Source organism: Larus michahellis, chromosome 2, assembly GCF_964199755.1.
Source record: "Larus michahellis chromosome 2, bLarMic1.1, whole genome shotgun sequence".
Lineage (NCBI taxonomy): Eukaryota > Metazoa > Chordata > Aves > Charadriiformes > Laridae > Larus > Larus michahellis.
Window position 1 is genome coordinate 53951174 of NC_133897.1, and position 18012 is coordinate 53969185.

Sequence of the window (18012 nt, forward strand, 5' to 3'; positions counted from 1 at the left end):
ACATGCTGTCCGCTGTCTTTGCAGGGGAAAAACCCACAAATATCTGGGCAAAAAAGTTCAATAATCCTACTTGCCTCCCCACAGAGGTGCTGAAAATGCACCAAAGCTGCAAGCATGTGAGAAAAGTAACGCACGCCTTAAATGAATACCTTAAAAGAATAGTAAAAGGATCCCCACTCCTCTTCTGTCACCACTTCCGTGAAAGTCACCGTTTCAGTGCAGGTGACAAGGGTAAGATCCAGCCAGCCGGTGCCTCCCTGGGAGCTGCTGCTGGCTTCTGTGGAGCCGACCTCCATCACTGGATTTTGTTGCGAGTTGTCTAGGTTCTTGTTTTTGTGAGAGTTAACGCAGCCAGGCTTCTCCTGTAAAAGCGCAGCAACAGAACCAGCTCCTCACTGCTCCACCGCTGGCTACCAGAGGCGTCGGGCTTCAGTGCAGCTGAGTGATAAAAAAAAAAGAAAAAAAAGAAAAAAAAAAAGCCAAGCTGGCATTGTCCCTTTGAGCTCTCCTTCGCTACAACTCTGACGACAGCCCTCCACATGCTCTTTCCAGCAGCAGGAGCGGCAGCCGGTAAGAAAGTCAGCACACGTGGACCCAGCCATGTGCCTTGTGGACTCTGGACTATCTTGCACCCCAAAAGTTGCCAGCTCTGGAGTCAGGCACACCTGTAAAAGCATGGACCTCCTCCCTGCATTCAGCTCAGGAGCCTGGCTATTCCCCTCAGCAGCTTTGCTTATTTACCCTAGCTCAACCCGCTTTGATTTCAATTACCTGCAGAATTATGCTATATCCATATACAAGCACTAACACGCTCTCCTGTATTAGCAAAACCCTATTAAATTTTTAAGATTAAGCTATCACAATTTCGCTGTCAGTGTCTGTCTGACTTCTGAAGTTGCCTTCACCAAGAAAAAAAAATACCTTAAATAGGCCTTCGCACTTATCTTTGCAAAGAGCTCAAACCTGATGCACACTCAGTATGGGCAGTGCTTTCTTCTCCATATGGAGAGCCTGCCTGGAAAGGTATGGCTCCAAGGGATTGCTGGTGTCACTTAGAGGCTCAAGGACTCTTCAGAACAAGATAATCAATTATCTTTCTACTTACTGATTTTCTGGGCTCTTAGTTCACTTACCCTCCATTGATTCGGATGTTTTTCCCTGTCTCTAGTTGCGTTACCCTGGGTTTATATCAAGACAGCAGGTGAGATTGTGCACACCTTCCCTGACCGTAGCACATAATCACATGTAAATCCAGAACTTGTTCAGCTTTGTGGAGGTGCTCTGCCTTAATACCAATGCAACCCTAAGCAGAACATGATGTGTTTTCCCAGCCATCTCAATTTCCCTCCCAACTCAATTTCCCATTACCTGCTCACAGCATAACCTAGTCCTTTGCTTATGCACGTGTAAGCACAGATGGCCATGTGGGCGCTCAGGAGGAATTAAACTCCTCACTGGGGCCAGCACAGCACACCCTCTGCCCAGCTGCTGGAGCAGGGGTCTCCACAACATGCCCACAGCATCCACCCCCACAGTCCAGGTGGGTCTGGTTACGTGAGCAGCAAGAAAGGGGTGGCTGCAGGGACCTTCAACTCCCAGGGCCAGTAATAGCAGGGGATGGGGGCACAAGCAGTGAAAATCAGGTCTAGGTTTTGACTCCGAACCCTCCCAAGTTGAGACATGTCTCTATCTAGGGCTTTGGACCAGGCTGCTCCAGGGATGTGAGAAACCTCCGGATGTCTGAGCATTATTCCGGCCTCTCCAGCAGATCATAGAATCATAGAATGGCTTGGGTTGGAGGGGACCATAAAGATCATTTACTTCCAACCCTGCTGCCACGGGCGGGGACACCTCCCACTAGCCCAGGTTGCTCAAAGCCCCGTCCAGCCTGGCCTTGAACACTTCCAGGGATGGGGCATCCACAGCTTCCCTGGAGTCATTCAGAGGAGAGCGTTCATCCAGGCCCATACAGATAATTAGTACCAGTCATGATGAGAAAGGATTGGCCCTGATCCATATGCACCAGTAATCAACAGCAGCAAATGATGCATAGGTTGGAATGGGCTCAGATAAAAAGAAATATTCCAGAACCACTATGTTTTGATGAAAACCATTGGGAAATGCTCATTAATATATTATCTAAGAGAGAGGAGGAAATCTTTTTGAAGGTTTTTTCCGACTCATTGTACAGGTAGAATCTGAACCTCTGCTATGAAGTATTTATGTAGCATCCAAGCTTCCTGAATGCTTCCTGACAGTTTTTTGCTCTTCTTACTTCTTCTTACCTTGCTTTCTTATATTTACAGAATTCTCCTTGTTAGAGTTAAAAGTTATTGCACTGAATGTGGGAGGGTTTTTTGGCACTCTTATTCCTACAGAGCTGTTATGCTCAAGCATATTACAGGCACTAAGAGGCTTTTCAGTAGTTATATTGCACGCCACATCGTGCACAGCTCTCAGGACTAACCAAGAGTGACTTCTCTTGTGGCTTTGCCAGCTGCTTGCACTAAGTGGTGCTTATGGTGCTAGAAAAGGCTATACCGTGCCCTGCTCCAGCACTTTGCAGTCTACACAGGGGCAATTCAAGTTTTCCATCACTATTAGCTTTTCTGTCTTTAAGTATTTCTCAGTCACTGTCACTGCCCTGGTTTGTTGATGGCTGGTTTTGCTGAAACACTGTTTTCTTTCCATTTAGTCACAGAATTTGAAGCCATGGGCTGTCTGTGGCACCACATCTATAATTAACATAATTCTCTAGGATGCAACACTTTGTTTTCAAACCTCTACAAAGTCATACCAGCTCTCCGAAATTTGGGGTTTGGGGTTTGTGTCTGTCCATCACCCCCACCCCCTCCCCCCCGAGACTAAGCCAACTATTTGAAATTAACCTCTGAAATGAATGGTGAAATAAAAGTTTAATTACTGAATCTCAAAAGCCTATAAAAGGCAAGATCAAATCCTAGCAGTCCTTCTGTGGAGAAGAAATGGCTGGCTGACTGATTCCTACCACTGACTTTGTTGTTTTCCTTAGCCAGGACATTGAAAAGTCTGCAAGAACTTTCGGTGCTTGAAGAGATTTAGATAGTTTTACAGAGAGAGAAATTGAGTCTTCCCTCTGCTTTAATATAAAATGCTCTCAAATTAGTATTCTAACTTTTTGTTCCTAATGTATAATAAAATGTAATACTGCTTGCTTAACCTTTTTGAATGGCTTTTCTTAAATTCACATTTGAGTATTACACTGCAGGAAAGATTAGGCAATTTTGAAAATAATCTTTAAACAAGGGAATGGATTATTTGGAAGAAAAATAGAGGAGTTGTCTCAGGGGCCACTTCATTGGCCATTCTTATTATCTTGACCTCAAAATCTACACAAGTTTAGTTTTCTTAAATATAGCCTTGAACCAGAGGACCAGAAAACCTAAGAGCATAAATGGCTCCAGCGAAAGCTGAAGAGACTACTCTGCAGTTGCAGTGTGTAACGACACTGATATCCTCCATGTGCAGGCACATGGGGGGACATTGCAACACGTATATTGTATCTCCCCACAGCGGCATGATTTTCCTTACGGGAAAGAGAAGGAAACCTTGCACAGCTGCAGAAAGTGAAATCCAGAGAGGCATACAATGCGACAAAAGCAGGTGCTTCTGGAAAAAAAAGACACAACGAGTCGAAGTTTTTAAAGACCGAGAACGAAATAAATAGCATAGATATTGATTATTTAAGCCAGAAATTCCTCATGCAGAGACTCTGGTCTTTCCTGCACAGCAGCTGTGAAACACAATAGATGGAGATGGGTCGTTTTGTACGCCACAGTGTGGACACTCCACACCAGGTAGAGGTGCCGTCGCAGCCACAATGGACTTTGCTCTCCAAAACCCAGCAGCAGTAGGAGAGGGCACTATGCAGGAATATGTAGCTCCTCCTGTGCTATGCTTTTCCCTATTTTGTCTTCCCTGGTAGAAACTGCTGTGTGGCAGTATTTGTTGTGCATGATGTTGATAATTTGCCAAAAGTCAGCCAAGCTAACTGTTCCGATGCTTAAGTCTGTATTACTTTTCACAGAGAATTCAGAGTAGATTTCTCTTTGCTGCATTTAGGCAGTATTGGAAGTAAACTGAAAAAATATTTGGGTTCTATCTATTTGGAGTTTCCTGCACTCTGGTGTAGTTGAACACAATCATATTAAGTGCAAAGAAGAAACAACGCTATCCAACTGCACAAAGAAAGAGAAAGAGGTATTTCTTGCTTCTAAAAGAACAACAAGTTAATTGTTTTTCTGTAAAAAAACCCAACCAAACAAACAAACAAAAAAACCCCATGCTTATCCAAATTCCTATATTCTGGCCTTGGAAGAGGAAGGTCAGTCTGCTCTTCCCAATGCGCAGCCTTCTCTCCAGAAGTTGAACATCTGGGGCAGCACAGAGGCGTCCAGCTGCCGACTCTGGGAGAGCAGGACCACTGGAGAGCTGTGTTCCCACATCCCCGCCACACAGGAGAGGAGCAGAAATCACAGGTTAGCGGCACAATTCGTGTTGTCTGACGTAAGTTCATTTTCCTTTAGCTTACAAGCTGCTTAGCATGTACATTGTTTTCTGTTGACGTTGTGCCTCTGGAGGACTGCAGATGTGTTCGTCACGGGTAGGAGATACCCAAACAGGCTGAATTGCCACCCTCAGAGCTAGGACCCACCAAGGCTGCAAGTCTCCCCGCAGCCTGGGCTGTGACTGGGAAGGGATGCCTGTATTTCTGGAGTCTTGGAGGTCAGTGCTGTGTGCGAAGGAAGCGAGGTCCATATGTTCCTTAGCTAGGAGGTAACTATTCCCCTTGCATTTGCACTCGCATTTTTTCATTTTTTTTAGCCCCTCCAGGTGGAGACATCAAGTTTCTAAATCTTCAAAGACTTGAAATAGCAACGATCTTTCATGAGCTAAACACAGTCACAAGGTTACTAGGTTCTCTTGACAGAAACCTCTAACTCCCATTCTCTGCCTTTCTGAATGAAACAGCTGTAACTTAGGGTTTGAAGGTTCAGGGGACGCGGCAAGATTTCAGAAGCTGGTTTCATCCTCACTCCCAAGCATTTTATTTCAGGATCCGTGATGCCTGGGATCCTGGCAGCAGCATGCTGACACTGCCAATCTCAGCCATCCCAAGTTGCTCTTTGCAAGTGTGTGAATCTCGGCTACACGCTGCAGAGACTCCTGGGTTGTGACTCTGTCCCAGCTGCACCACACGGGTCACCTCGGGACATGGAACTGACAGCCCGCTGAGTTCGTCAGTTCCCCAGATTTCTGCGTTCCGGAGTTAGAGGCTGGCAGCTGGAGCTGAGGAGGCTTTTCCTTTTACAAAGTAATTTGTGTTTAATTTTCATCCAGAATCTGAACAAATTCAATTTTGAAATACTAAAGCCTTCAGAGAATGAGATGACTGCTCTCTGCTGGGCTCCAGCCTGGTCTCTGACCTGTCGAGTGTCTATCCAGCTTTGACTCAGATCCCCAAACTGCCAGCAAGTGGATACTTCCTATTCATTTCAGTTTTGGATCAGATGGTTTGCAAAAGTCTAAATTTTACCCATAGTAAAGCACTGGAGTCATAGCAATTAGAAAGCATTTTTATAAGAGTAATGATAAAATATGAGCATGCTCTTTCTTTTCCATGGGTAACTTAAAAAAATTTTAAAAGGAGGACATTTTTTTCACATCTTCATTTCTGTTTGTAGTCTTAATTCAGATTGGTCCATTTTACAAAAACGATACACAGCCATTTATGTTTTTGCTAAGAAAGTCTTGCAGAAGAATAAGCAATCCTTAAGGAATTATCTTTGAAAAGAGCAAGCAGATGAAGAAAACTCGTAGAAGAATACCATTAAATATGAATATCATGCTAGTGGAACTGTCAGACACCCTGAAATTTCAAATCCCTTTGCTCTTTTCCCCTCAATATAACCATCAAGAAAATCATATATTTCACAAGGGCCTGATTCTGCATTCATTTAGTCTGTTGCAGAGTAGGATTGCTTCCTGTTCAGTGACTTGAATTGCAAGTAGCTTTAGCGAATAAAAGAGCCAAGCCCCATGAATTGAAACAAATGCGTGATAAATGTGCATTCCTATAAAATATTGAGGCGGTCAAGACAGCCACTTGGAGTATTCCAATTTTTAAGCAGCTGAGCAGGTAGCCAACATGTATGGCATCCATCAGGTCCTGGCACGGAGTTATGCGTAGGGATTACGGTAGGTAGGCAGAATAGATTCACAGCTTACGTTGTCACCAGAAAGATTTTTTCCTTCAAAATCTTCCGCTTCCAATTGCCAAGGCACTGTCTGCCCTTCTCAAAGCACCGGCGTGCCCGCTGCAGCTGGAAAGGGAAAGCAGCTCAGAAATAAAGCTGCGCTGCCAAATGGGAAAGGCAGCTTCAGGTGATACCTGGCTGGCTCCCAGCACACCCGGCAGGTGAGCAGCCAGCCTGCTCGACCCCATCGCCCAGCAGACCATATGTTCATTAACTGGGCGACTGCAGAGAACAAAACACCAGCCATATGGATGTCCTGCCCTTCTCCTCCCTCTGCTTAAGGTCCCGGTTAACTACAATGAGCGCTAATGCACGTTGAGACAGGGGCAGAGAGGCTGTGCAGGCGCAGGTACTAGTTCCCATTTAGTCTACAGCTGGCACCAGCAGCTTGTTGTGCATTTATAGTCTTCTGAGCTATGAGCCGGAGCCTCAGCAGGGCCAGAGCTCTGTTTTGCGCAGTACAGGAAGGCCACTGGAGGAAAACTGAGTTTGAGGCTTCCACAAGCCAACTTCTTACAGTGTTTTAAACAGCCACCACTGATATGTACTGCCTTTAACCTATATAAATAGGAATTATTTTCAATGCAGTTTATGTATTGTTTCTTTAAAGCATTTTTCCTCCCTTTACTCATGTTTAATTGAACTAAAACCAATTTAACAGGCAGTTGGACTAGATGGTCATTGCAGGTCCCTTCCAACTGAAAATTATTGTGTTGTGTTGCATTGCATTGTGTTGCGTTGTGTTCTGTTCTATTCTATTAACAAAATCTTACTCCATCTTAGACTACAGCATACGGATATCATGTCATATCTGGTTTGGGAGAGAAATGTTTCTTTCCTCCCACTCCCTACCCACCCTGTGTGCCACTTCTGGTGGTTGCATACAAGACGTCCTTTCCATTATTTCCACTCAAGCCTGCACTGATTTGGAAGCTGATCCCCCTTTAGAGTGCAGAGGATGCCTGGAGCTGATAAACCTCTCTCTTCCTCTGCAGGGGATGAAGAATAATCCAACAGCTAAAACACAGGCTTGGAGTTCAGGGAAGAGATTTAGTTCCTTTCTCCTCTGCACATTCCGATTCTGACCTTGGCCAAGAGACTTCCTTTCCCATAGGGGAGACCTTTGTGAAATGAAGGTGTGACAGAAACTCATGCCCTTCTGGCTGCCACCCTTCATCCACCTGGTCTCTGCTGTCTCTGTAGTTATCCCTGGGCACACAGAACACTTGGAGTATCCGCCTGATCATTCAACTATAATTTTTGACAGACCCTCTATTAACAGGGACCTAATCCCCTGTTTAAAGAAGGGTGAGCCCTTGCAGCACCACAATCCTCGAGTACCAAATCTGAACAGAAGAAATCAGCAGTGAGCTGAAACTGCGCTGAGCCTCCTTTGCGAAGCAGGGGTAGGAAAAGCCACGCAGCGAGCGAGCTGTTCATTTCACAGCAAACTGAACTTTTGATATGAATTTCTGTTGGACAGAAGATTTTAAAAAATACAATTCTAGGTAACGTTAAAATTAAAGTTCAAAGCATGGCAAAACCAAAAAATTAATACATTAGGACATATTTTAAGACTATAATACCAGAATTAGTTTACAATCAAATGGTACTACAGATGCTGCAGAGAGGGAAGAGGGTGATCTAGGGAAATTAGTCTAATCCGTCAACACTAAAAGCTTGGAAAAGACCAGCAGAAACCACAATATAGGTCAAAAAATGGAGGAACTCTGTGCCCACAGGGAGGTAGGTGAGTAAAAGAAAGTGTGGGAAGAAAGAATTTAAAATGCCTGCATCCCAGTTCCCCTTTCTATGGAAGAAGTTGTATCTGAAGTAATGAATACACTCTGTCTTTTGGCGATGAGCAGCAGAGTAGAGGTACAGATTTACAACAGAGGTGGAAAGGCACTAGATGAATTGCAGGACTTTTTATTGCCAATTACAATTTCATGTCAGGGTTATTATTTATTAAATATAGAAGCAGCCAGTTGAATTCTATCTGCTCTCAGGCTTAATTCCACTTATAAAAAGGCTGAAGAAATTATACAGAGCTAGAGGAAAAATCCTTTGCAGTAGCAGGCATGCTTCTGACTGCCCGCACATGGACACACACACACACACACATACAGAGAAATAAAAAAATCACGGTATGGAAGGTGAACAAGTTACGCCCAATTTCCCTTTAATAAAGCCTAAGGTAGAATAAAATAAATGTACTGCACTGCTACCACTAACAGGCACCTGAAGAACAGTGTAACCTCTTCAATTATTGAAGATCAGTTTTTTAGGATCTCCAGAAAAAGATACATTTCACCTACTGCTCTCCCCTCCAAAAGCAGTGTGTGGACAGAAGAAAACCCCTGTTTGCAGCTGAAATGTGTTCAAGGTCAGAACTTATATGGGGGGAGGGTCAGAAGATAATATTGACCACAATATGCAATTGTGTTCCAGGGCATTTCCCTAAAGGAGGATGATACATATTTTCAGGCATCAAAAGGGATGAGTTATTCAAATCTCAGCAGCTTTGTGTTGGCGCTTACTTAAAATCCACTAGGTTTCAGAGCTGGGGAAAGGGAGAGGGACCAGAGAGAAGTGAAGAAATACTCACCAAAGGAACTGTCTCAGCTTCATCAGAGAGCTCGTGTGGACAAAACCCACTTTGTTCACTCTGGCATGTGTCACTGCATATTGCCACAAGCAGTGTGTTTAATAACATACGTTGGCCAGAACAGCAATCTAGATCTGGTACACCACAGAGCAACTTATGATTTTTTTTTTAGTGTTAGACAAATAACACCGAAAAAAGTCTTCTGCAAGCCAGCTCTTCCTAGACTGCAATATAGACGTAAATTACTGAGTCTTGTGTGATTCAAAAATTCATTTCCAAAATACTACAGTCTTTTGCTAATACATTTTTCAGGCATACTTCTTTGGATATTGTCTGGCATTGTTTAGAATATAAAGGCAGTATATTAATGTTCCTGATCACATTATGAAACATATTTTCATTTAAAAACAGGGAAATGGACTGCTATTATTTCCATTTCTGCACAAATAAAACCATTTGATTACGGTTCCGATCCAATGAAGAAAGAGGATTAAAACAGGACTGCTCCACAGGCTGACTTGGAAGCAGAAAGGACAGTTCAAAGAAACAATACTGTCTAAAAAAAAAATACAACATTTAGCAACTGACATAAGGTTTTGGATGTACTTGATGTAAGTATTCACATCCCCTAGTGATCGAACATGCAGCAAGTTGTAAGTAGGCAAATCAAGTGAGTCTGGTATTTTTGTGTCCCCATATTGTAATAGACTTTCGTGGCTCTTTTTGTGGCATTTCAATAAGATGTGCACAATGATTTGGATATCTTATGCTCACCATTGATTCTTCGCTCACCATTGTAAGTGGGAGTATTACGATACAAATGCTCAGAGAAATGTAACATAGTTTGTCGTTTTCAGAATGGGTATAATTACCCAGTTGACCACATTACACCGCAGCAGCCTTTGCTAGCCAGGGACGACTGCTCTATTTGCAATGAGTTATGGACAGGTGGTGCCAGATCTTCATAGAAATAAAGGGGCTCAAATCCCTGCAGGCTGTGCCCACGTATGTGAGCTGACAATCTGGCTTGCTGACTCTGCCTGGGAGTAGGTTATTGATTTCTTCGTATGTATAAGCAGACTTGACTTACTGTTTATACAGACAAAAAAACATCTCCATTAGTTAGGCAACAAATTTCCAGTCTTTGCCCAAACATACCTCGAAACAAGTCATACAGTTCTTGTAATAAAGCTATACAGGGTAAAATAATAGGTATCATCTAGAAAACAGGAGCGCAAAAAGTTGCCAGTGCATAATAGTGGTGTGGGTAGAATACCTAAAACAGCAAATACAATACCTATTTTGTTAAAGTCATTAGAAACAAACCTGAAATCAATGTGGGAGATACTTGTTGCTCCTGCTGCCCAGAGCTGAGTTTTCAGAACATTTAAAAAGACCAAAATTGATGAAGATTTCCCTAGTTTCTCTCTTAAGAAAAAAAAAAGAAAATTTGAAGAAAAGAAAATTATTGTTATGCTTCCACATTTGTATCAAATCAGGGAGAGATTAAAAGAAGGAAAAATGAAACATCTCTGCACTTGAAGCTTTCATAGCTTTTGTAGCACAATTTGCTTTAGGAGAAAATAATGCTTTCTGTGGTTATGAACACACAAAATGATTCTAGACTTTATATGAACTGCTGCTTGGGGATTAGATGAGGATTTAATATCTTTCTCACAGAAAGGATTAATTAAAGCATCTCTTCTTTGGGAAAATGATGAGCAAGACAATTTCATATGTATATAGAGCTTTTAATTTATTTCTCTACAGAAATAAATCATGTATGATGACTTCTCATTTCATATCTTTTTCTTTAAAAGAAAGGAATAATGTTAGAATTTTTCCATAGGAGCTGCTGAAGGGGTTTTACCACACTTTCAAAATGTCAAAAGAAATTGAATCCTGGGAGTCTCCTTTAGAAAACTTTGAAAATCTAGTGTTAGGAGCTAAACAAATACTGCTTAAACATCACGAAGAATCTGTCCTTTTGTTTCATTTTTTTCCCATGCTAAACAGTGAAACTGGTTAGGAAGTCTACCGGCTAGTTGATAGATTTAATTGCTTTTCGCATTTCCATGACTGTCTCGGGGAAAGTTTTGCTACTCTTTTCACGAAAGGCCTCAATTGTCATCAAAAAGCTGAAGAGTGCACACACACAATCTTTTTTTTTTTTTGTTGGTAAAAATTTTCAGGTTTTGACTTTTGTGATGCAATTTTTTTCTAATGCAAGCAGACTTCTACCATGAAAAATCTGTGTTTTCAAAAAAATTCCAACGCTACATCAAAATACTTTTCAGTAGGCTTTTTCTTTTGTCCATCCTTACTTGCTAATTCTAGGAATCTGCTGTTGGATTTTTTCAGACTCAAGTGCAATTTTGATTGTTTCGTTGTTAACGCACAGCTGTTATTACCACATCAGATTATTTGCTGAATCTGATAAGAATGATGATTTAAGAATGGCGTGATGGTTTTGGACATGGCTGTGATTTCATTTCACCTGTAATGATGCGGGGGACTAAAAATGTCCTATATTTAATAAATTCTGGAACAAGATTAGTGCCTAACTTTATTCAGCTTATTTATGTGCCCTGCACTTTTATTGTCTCTTCAGCAAACTGAAGACAACAGAGGCTCCTGGACTGTAACATTTGCCAAAAAAATAATGAAACTTTTATCCGAGTGCAGGTACATTATAGTGTCTGCTTTAAAAAATGGCTCATGGGTGAATTGATATCTCCCTTGTTTGACAGTTCAAGTTTGTGTGCGTATTTTTTAAGCAAACACTCTGGAACGATCATCTAAAGTCGGATATTCCAGGTAGCTAGAGCTCATTTTCTGGTGTTCAGATTTAGTCCACATAATGATATTCAACTGAGATGACAACGTATTTACCATCAGTCAAAGCCCAGAGCAATTACAAGAAGCATACCTACCTCTCATTTTCACAGTAGGATTTGTCTTAGCAAAGTACTGTTTACACACTCTCTCTAGCTGAATTATATCCCCTTTTGCAGCTTAACTGGAATACTTTTATATGAATTGCGGAGGCTGCTCTGACTGCACAGCTGCAATGTGCAAGTGTCCAATATGTTTCAGTTAACAGAAGGCACGTGCAAAGGATGCTTATCCTGAAACACTTACAATTTAAGGGAATGCAAAAAATAGGGATAGGCACTGATGGGCTGCTGAGAGGATGTGCTTACTAATTTGCACTGATCTCTAGCATTTGTTGACTGTTCTTGTGGCACTCGTGGAAGAAAAAAGCAAGAATTTATTTCTGTATTTACTCATTGCCCCTTCGTGCAGAGTTTCAGCTGTCCATACTGCTGCTGTTTAAGTGACTGAATGAATGAAAGAATGAAAGAAAACCGGTCTTTTTAGTAATAATAGAGAAATAATATTGAAACCCTTCTTTCCTTAATCTGCATTTTCCATTCCAAAGATCTTAACACATGGATTTCTAAGATGCATTTCCTGTTATCAGTCATCTTGCTACCGACCATCTGTCACCAGAGCTAGCAGCAGGCACTACAAATAGCATCTGAACTTTGGTGAAATCTGTTCAGGTAAAATGCCTTTCACCAACTTCTGTTTAATTTACACGAAGACGCAAAACTGGGAATCTATGTTAAGTCACAGAAGAGTATGAAATTATATTTGCAGACCTTAGCAGCTGGTGTTTTGGAGAACTCAGATGAAAATCCAACTAATCTGGCCATGCCTCAGGGTCTGAAAGTCTGGAAATGGCTTTCATCACCTTGTGTCAGGAATGACATAAATTAGAGCATCTCACAGGAAACCTGCTGGCGCCTGGCCCCCTCCATTCTCTTTCTCCACAAAGCAGCAATCCACGATAGCTCCTGTGAAAATAAAAAAATAAAAAAAATTAAAAATCATCCATTATTTTTTCATGATAAAAACACCAGCAGACATGTCTGAACTCCCTCCAGCAGTGATATGAAAGTCTAAAAGAAATATGTACTTTACTGAACAAATGTAATTTTAAAACAAACTAAAAATATCTGTTTTAAACCATCAATTCTCAACTTCTTTGTCAAAATTATTTGACCTCAAACTAATTAATCCTACTCAAACCAAACAAGCATTTTTGTGAAAGCTATTTTACAAGAATAATTTTATATTATGCTTGTAAATATTGTCTTATTATTACTCTTGTAACACCTTCCCTTTTTTGAAGTGTTCAACACCAGCAACCCTTAAATTGTACACATTTTTTTGATGAAATATCTGTCAAATTTTATACGTAAATTTATATTATACAGAGATATATATATATAATGAGTAGATATTTAAATGGCTCAGGCCAAATTTCAGAGCTTTCTGTGTATTCATTTGACACCCAAGACATGGATATGCGAAAGCAGAGTTAGTTTGCCAAAAAAAAAATAAATCTGTGCAATCAATGCATATCTTATACCACAAGGGTAAGAAGTGATGAATGGCAAATGGAGAGTAAGATCTAAAGAAGCAATCAAGAACAAAGACTCTAATGAAGAACTTTATAAACTTTGCTATGCAGCTTCTCCCCATAAAAGCCTGTGACCTTGACTGGATTTTCATGCCTTGCATCTGGCTCATTTCTTCAGTTCCAAAATGCAAGAAGTCTAAGGCAATGTCTTGTCAACTTCTGCTACCCTTTTTTATGAACATCTCTGTCCCTTGCTCAGGGGGCTGAGATCTCTGTCCTGCAGCACAGCACAGGCAAGAACACAAAAAAAGCAGGCAATATTCCTACTGATGAGAACACCCAAGAAATTACCACATAGTTAGCATAACAGGCACCAGCGTCTCTTGGATGGAGTGGACCACAGTATTGGATGATCTGGTCTACTGATTTAAACACCGCTCAATTTTGAGGAGTATTTGCCTGAGCTTTATAAGGCAATCTTAGCCCATAATTTTCTTATAGATCTTTTCCAAGGAGTTCAAGGAAGGATCAATGGCCTGCAATTTTACAGTCACTGCCATGATCCTGTAAGATAAATATGGATTAACTGCTCCAGATTATATATTTAACGTAATAAAACGCTTTTTTAAAGGTATGGAAGTGTGACTTGGTCATGTATTTTAATTATACTTAAAGAAGTCGTGTCAGCATCTAATTTGCTCTGTTCGAATCTTAACATGCTCCAAAGATAAATCTCTTCGGTTTGAAGAAGGTTAAAGTAGTCAAGGGAGCAGATCAAATAATTAGGAATAGGTGAATTTAAAATCACTGTTCCAGGTTGTCAAATAGATTAGAGTTCAAAGACTGAACAGTAAATTATACATATGTATAATATACATGTACAATTTCTCATTCCATTTTTGTAATTGGGAAAAAAAAAGAAGAATGTATGTTTTATTCATTCATCCCAGACTTACTAGATACTCAGTCCTAGATCAGCAACTACATTAAATAAGTTATAGAGAAATCTTTGGAATAGCTGTACAAAATTAACATCAGACTGTATCGCAACATAGCGTACCCATAGCTCAGTCTAGCTGAGACTGGGTATGTGTATTAACTTTTATACATCTTCTCCTACGTTACTTTTTGGAACTATGCTAATAAATGATGAGGAGAGGAGGACTGGGCTCACTAATACAGTGAAATGAAAATTGAAAATTTCAGCTTTGTTGCTTCAGCTCAGGTAACTGGGGTTTTTTAGTTTAATTAAGCATAGATGAAGCTATAATGTTTCAAGACTTGCAAAATGAAGAAAATTAAATATTCCAGTGGGAAAGTGCTGAAGTTGTAGTTTCTCTGCCCTTTTCTTTTAGCTGAAACTCTTTGCTAAGTTGAATGCTACTTGTGAAGGCAAAAAGCCATAAGGCTTTATTGTACTGACCTCTTACTGGTTCTTAGTGGTTTGCCTGCAGTCGAACCCAGATCTTAGCTGAGTTGCATCATTTAGGAGGACCACCCTTCAGCCCAGGACAGAGGTAGACTATTTTCGCTCCTCCCCTCTGTTCCTGGTATGAGCTGAGCTGGTGGGTAAGAAGAGATGGATAATGGAGAGGGGAGCATCGTCCTGCCTTCCTCACCTGGGCTCAGCTCCTTTGCTCACAGTGTAAAAGGGCTCATCTCCAGTTCTCCCCCAGTGTCTCCCCAGTGGGGCACACCCAGTGTCCCCCAACAGGTTCAAGTTTTCCAGCTCAGGGAACACAGTCGTGTTCAGGTTAAGAACATACTTTGAGTAGCAGGTAGGTTAAGACTTTGACAACCACCTGTGGCATCAATATAGTGTCTGGGTTTTTAAATGCTTTTTTACAGCATGGACTATTAAGCCGTGTTGGACTGTCCCTCCTGAATGCTATAAAGTGGATAAATAATGTGTTCGTCTCTCTCTGGTTTCTGTGCCTTTATTGCTACCCTTCAAATGGAAGAGTTAACCTGACAATTTCACATCAACAATTAAAATGAAAGAGCTGAGCAATAGTTAATTTCACAACAAGGAGCACCCTGAAGGCCACCCAAGGCAATACGTGCTAGAGCAGCCAGCTTATGAAATGACCGCATTGCCCAAGTGGCCATGTCCTGATGATGTACTTGCCTCCATAATGACACCTCATTATTGAACGCGTTGCATTTGATTGCTGCTGAAAGGGTTTCAGTTGCAGCCCGGCAGACTCTCTTGGGACAGGGAACTTGCTTGCAGGTCCAAGCAAACCAAATCCACTTGTGAAGGTGAATTTCCAGGCTTGCCCTGGTGTAGCCTGTGTATCTGTGCAGTGGGGAAAAGGCAACACTATGTGACTTCAAAATGAAGCACGGCACCCCTTGACACCTAGCTTTCTTCTGGAGACAACAGCGAATATGAACTTTTTTCCCAGCTCTGAGTGATAGCTCAGTTTGGTTCCCCAGCCTGAAGAGACAAGACTAAATTTCATTTGCACGCAATCGTTGTCCCATAATTATATTTAAAAAATCAACGGCACAGCTGTTCTGTGGCATGCCTCTTTCATAAGGTACGTTGATGCTACCAAAATCAGTGACTTTCCCAAGAGCTCGCTGCCACAATCGGGTGTAAGAAACCTTGAATACAGCAGCTTGTAAGCGGCTGATCAGATTCTAGCATTTTGCAGTATCGTGACACTTTTTTTTCCCCAAATAGCTTTTCAAAGACAATTTTAATTCCATGCATTCTCTGAAAATAAAGCACAAAGTGCAGGGCCTAGACTTTAAAAGGTGCGAATTGGCTGCTGCCTATGTGTGAGGCATGTTTCCAAACTCAGATGGGAGTTTGAGGACAAACCCAGCATTTAAAACTTTTATGGATTGCCTGGCAAAGTTAATAGGGGCTTGACAGAGCATCAGTGACAGCGGTGAGGATCTGGAGAAAGAACTGGTACTCCATGACTCTTACCACTGGAACCCATGAATAAGAGAAACGAAAACTAACTGTGCCGATATTTAAAAATCAGCAACAGTGCTCATCTAGCCAGACCCCAGCATCCCCAGTAGGAGCTCCATGTTCTGCCCACAGGAACCAGAAGGAAATTCCCTACAGATGCGGAAGGCAGCAGGATGGGTTTCTCAAGGTGATTACAGGTGACTGCCACACCAGTCTTTCCCACAGGGTTCCAGCAAGAAGTTGGAGAAAGGACACAACTGACAAATTACATAAAGCTCACGCCAGTACTAGTCACACTACTGCACAGTTTTCCCATATCACTGAATTTTCCACTGTCTCATATCCATGAGCACACCTACACCTTCAGCTATTCCCAGCTGCTGCACAGACTCATTTCATTATCCTACCTTGAAATGGAGGAAGCTAAAAAGCAGGATTTCTAGCTCATGGAAGCTTTCTTCCCTTCACTCCTACAATCACTATTCTTCCACTTTGCCTTTCCAAACTTTTGTACAAGTTGACCTCTGTACAAAGGTCTGAAAGCGCTCTTCTCTGAGCGGCTGTCTGTTGAGAGCCAAAAATTCACAAGCTTTCGGTTTCCCAAACTCAAACAGAGACACTACGGGCCCTGCTGTGGTTCTGCAGAAGCTGCCCGGCATTCAGAAAAAACACAGTGTGCCTGATGTGTGTGAGATCCAGCACTTCAAATAAATCGCTGTCTTTTGATAAAAGAGAATCCTGCCTCCTACTTTATCAGCGGCTGTTTTTCCTGGTCACTAATGATCGTTTTTACTGTCCATAACACGTCAATGCCATACACAGCAGTGTCTCCTAAACCAGGGGCTTACTGGTAACATCTGCTCATCAGATCCTACTCAGTGCAGCGATAAACCAACTTTGTCAGTGCAATTACGAATTCACAAGAGGACTCAAGCTTGCACCGCTACTCTCCACCACCCTGTGTGACACCCAGGCAGGTAGGCTCCATATATAGCCAGAAGAGTTATGCTCTTGGAGCAAAGATCCTAAAAGTCGACAAGCAGAATGAGGGAACACTCGAGCCAACTAGGAAGAAACACAGTGTTACTTAAACCCTAGCTACATTTACAAATTCAGTATTCTCACCTGCAAGAAACTTAAAATTTACAGCCCCTCCTGTAGCTGCAGATAGGCACCACAGCATTTCCACATAGCAAGACGAGTTCTCTATCCAGAGAAGCTACAAAATAGACAGGAGCAAAGTAAGACAAGCCCACCATTCCTTCCGTAAAAGGCCCAAACTTTAAAAGTCTGAAGCATTTGCAGCTATAAAGCAACTGCCTTCTTCAGTGTTTTCAAATAGCGATTGCAGCCATTCTTATTCAATAACACCTATTCCCTTAGCAAAAGAGGAAACGATAATGCCAGTGAATAGAAGATATATGATATATAATGTGAACATTATGAAGTACCTTATTTAAGCATTAATCTTTAATCTTCACATACGTAGTGACAACATACAATGATATTTGCTGGAGGCAACTGTTCTTTCATACTGACACAACAGCATTATTTATAGCAGCAGTGCACATCTGAGCAACAAAGGACCATGAAAGGTAGCGATGAAAGATGCATTGTAACAAGCAATAAATCAGACAGCACTGAGTTGTTAAATGCTAAAGAAGAGGAAGCCACCTGAAAATAACATTGTGATTTAGCAACAGCCCTTTAAAATGTGCTTAATGCTTAAGTTTCTTACAGAAGTAGTGAA

At 41.6% G+C, this 18012-nt stretch overlaps 1 protein-coding gene across 2 annotated transcripts in view; it reads right to left on the minus strand.

The window, feature by feature from the left end:
* The window catches only part of NPSR1 (neuropeptide S receptor 1), a 98647-nt gene that overhangs the window by 64564 nt on the left and 16071 nt on the right, over window positions 1-18012 (minus strand). The window contains exons 2-4 of one of the 2 annotated variants that reach the window (XM_074573492.1): window positions 15462-15632; window positions 12570-12764; window positions 150-438 (exon numbers count right to left, since the gene is read on the minus strand). In XM_074573492.1, coding sequence (XP_074429593.1) covers window positions 150-296 — 147 coding nt within the window. In that variant the 5' untranslated portion in view covers window positions 297-438; window positions 12570-12764; window positions 15462-15632. Of the gene's footprint in view, window positions 1-149; window positions 840-12569; window positions 12765-15461; window positions 15633-18012 lie in introns of those variants that run through there. The other variant, XM_074573493.1, reaches the window with a different exon arrangement.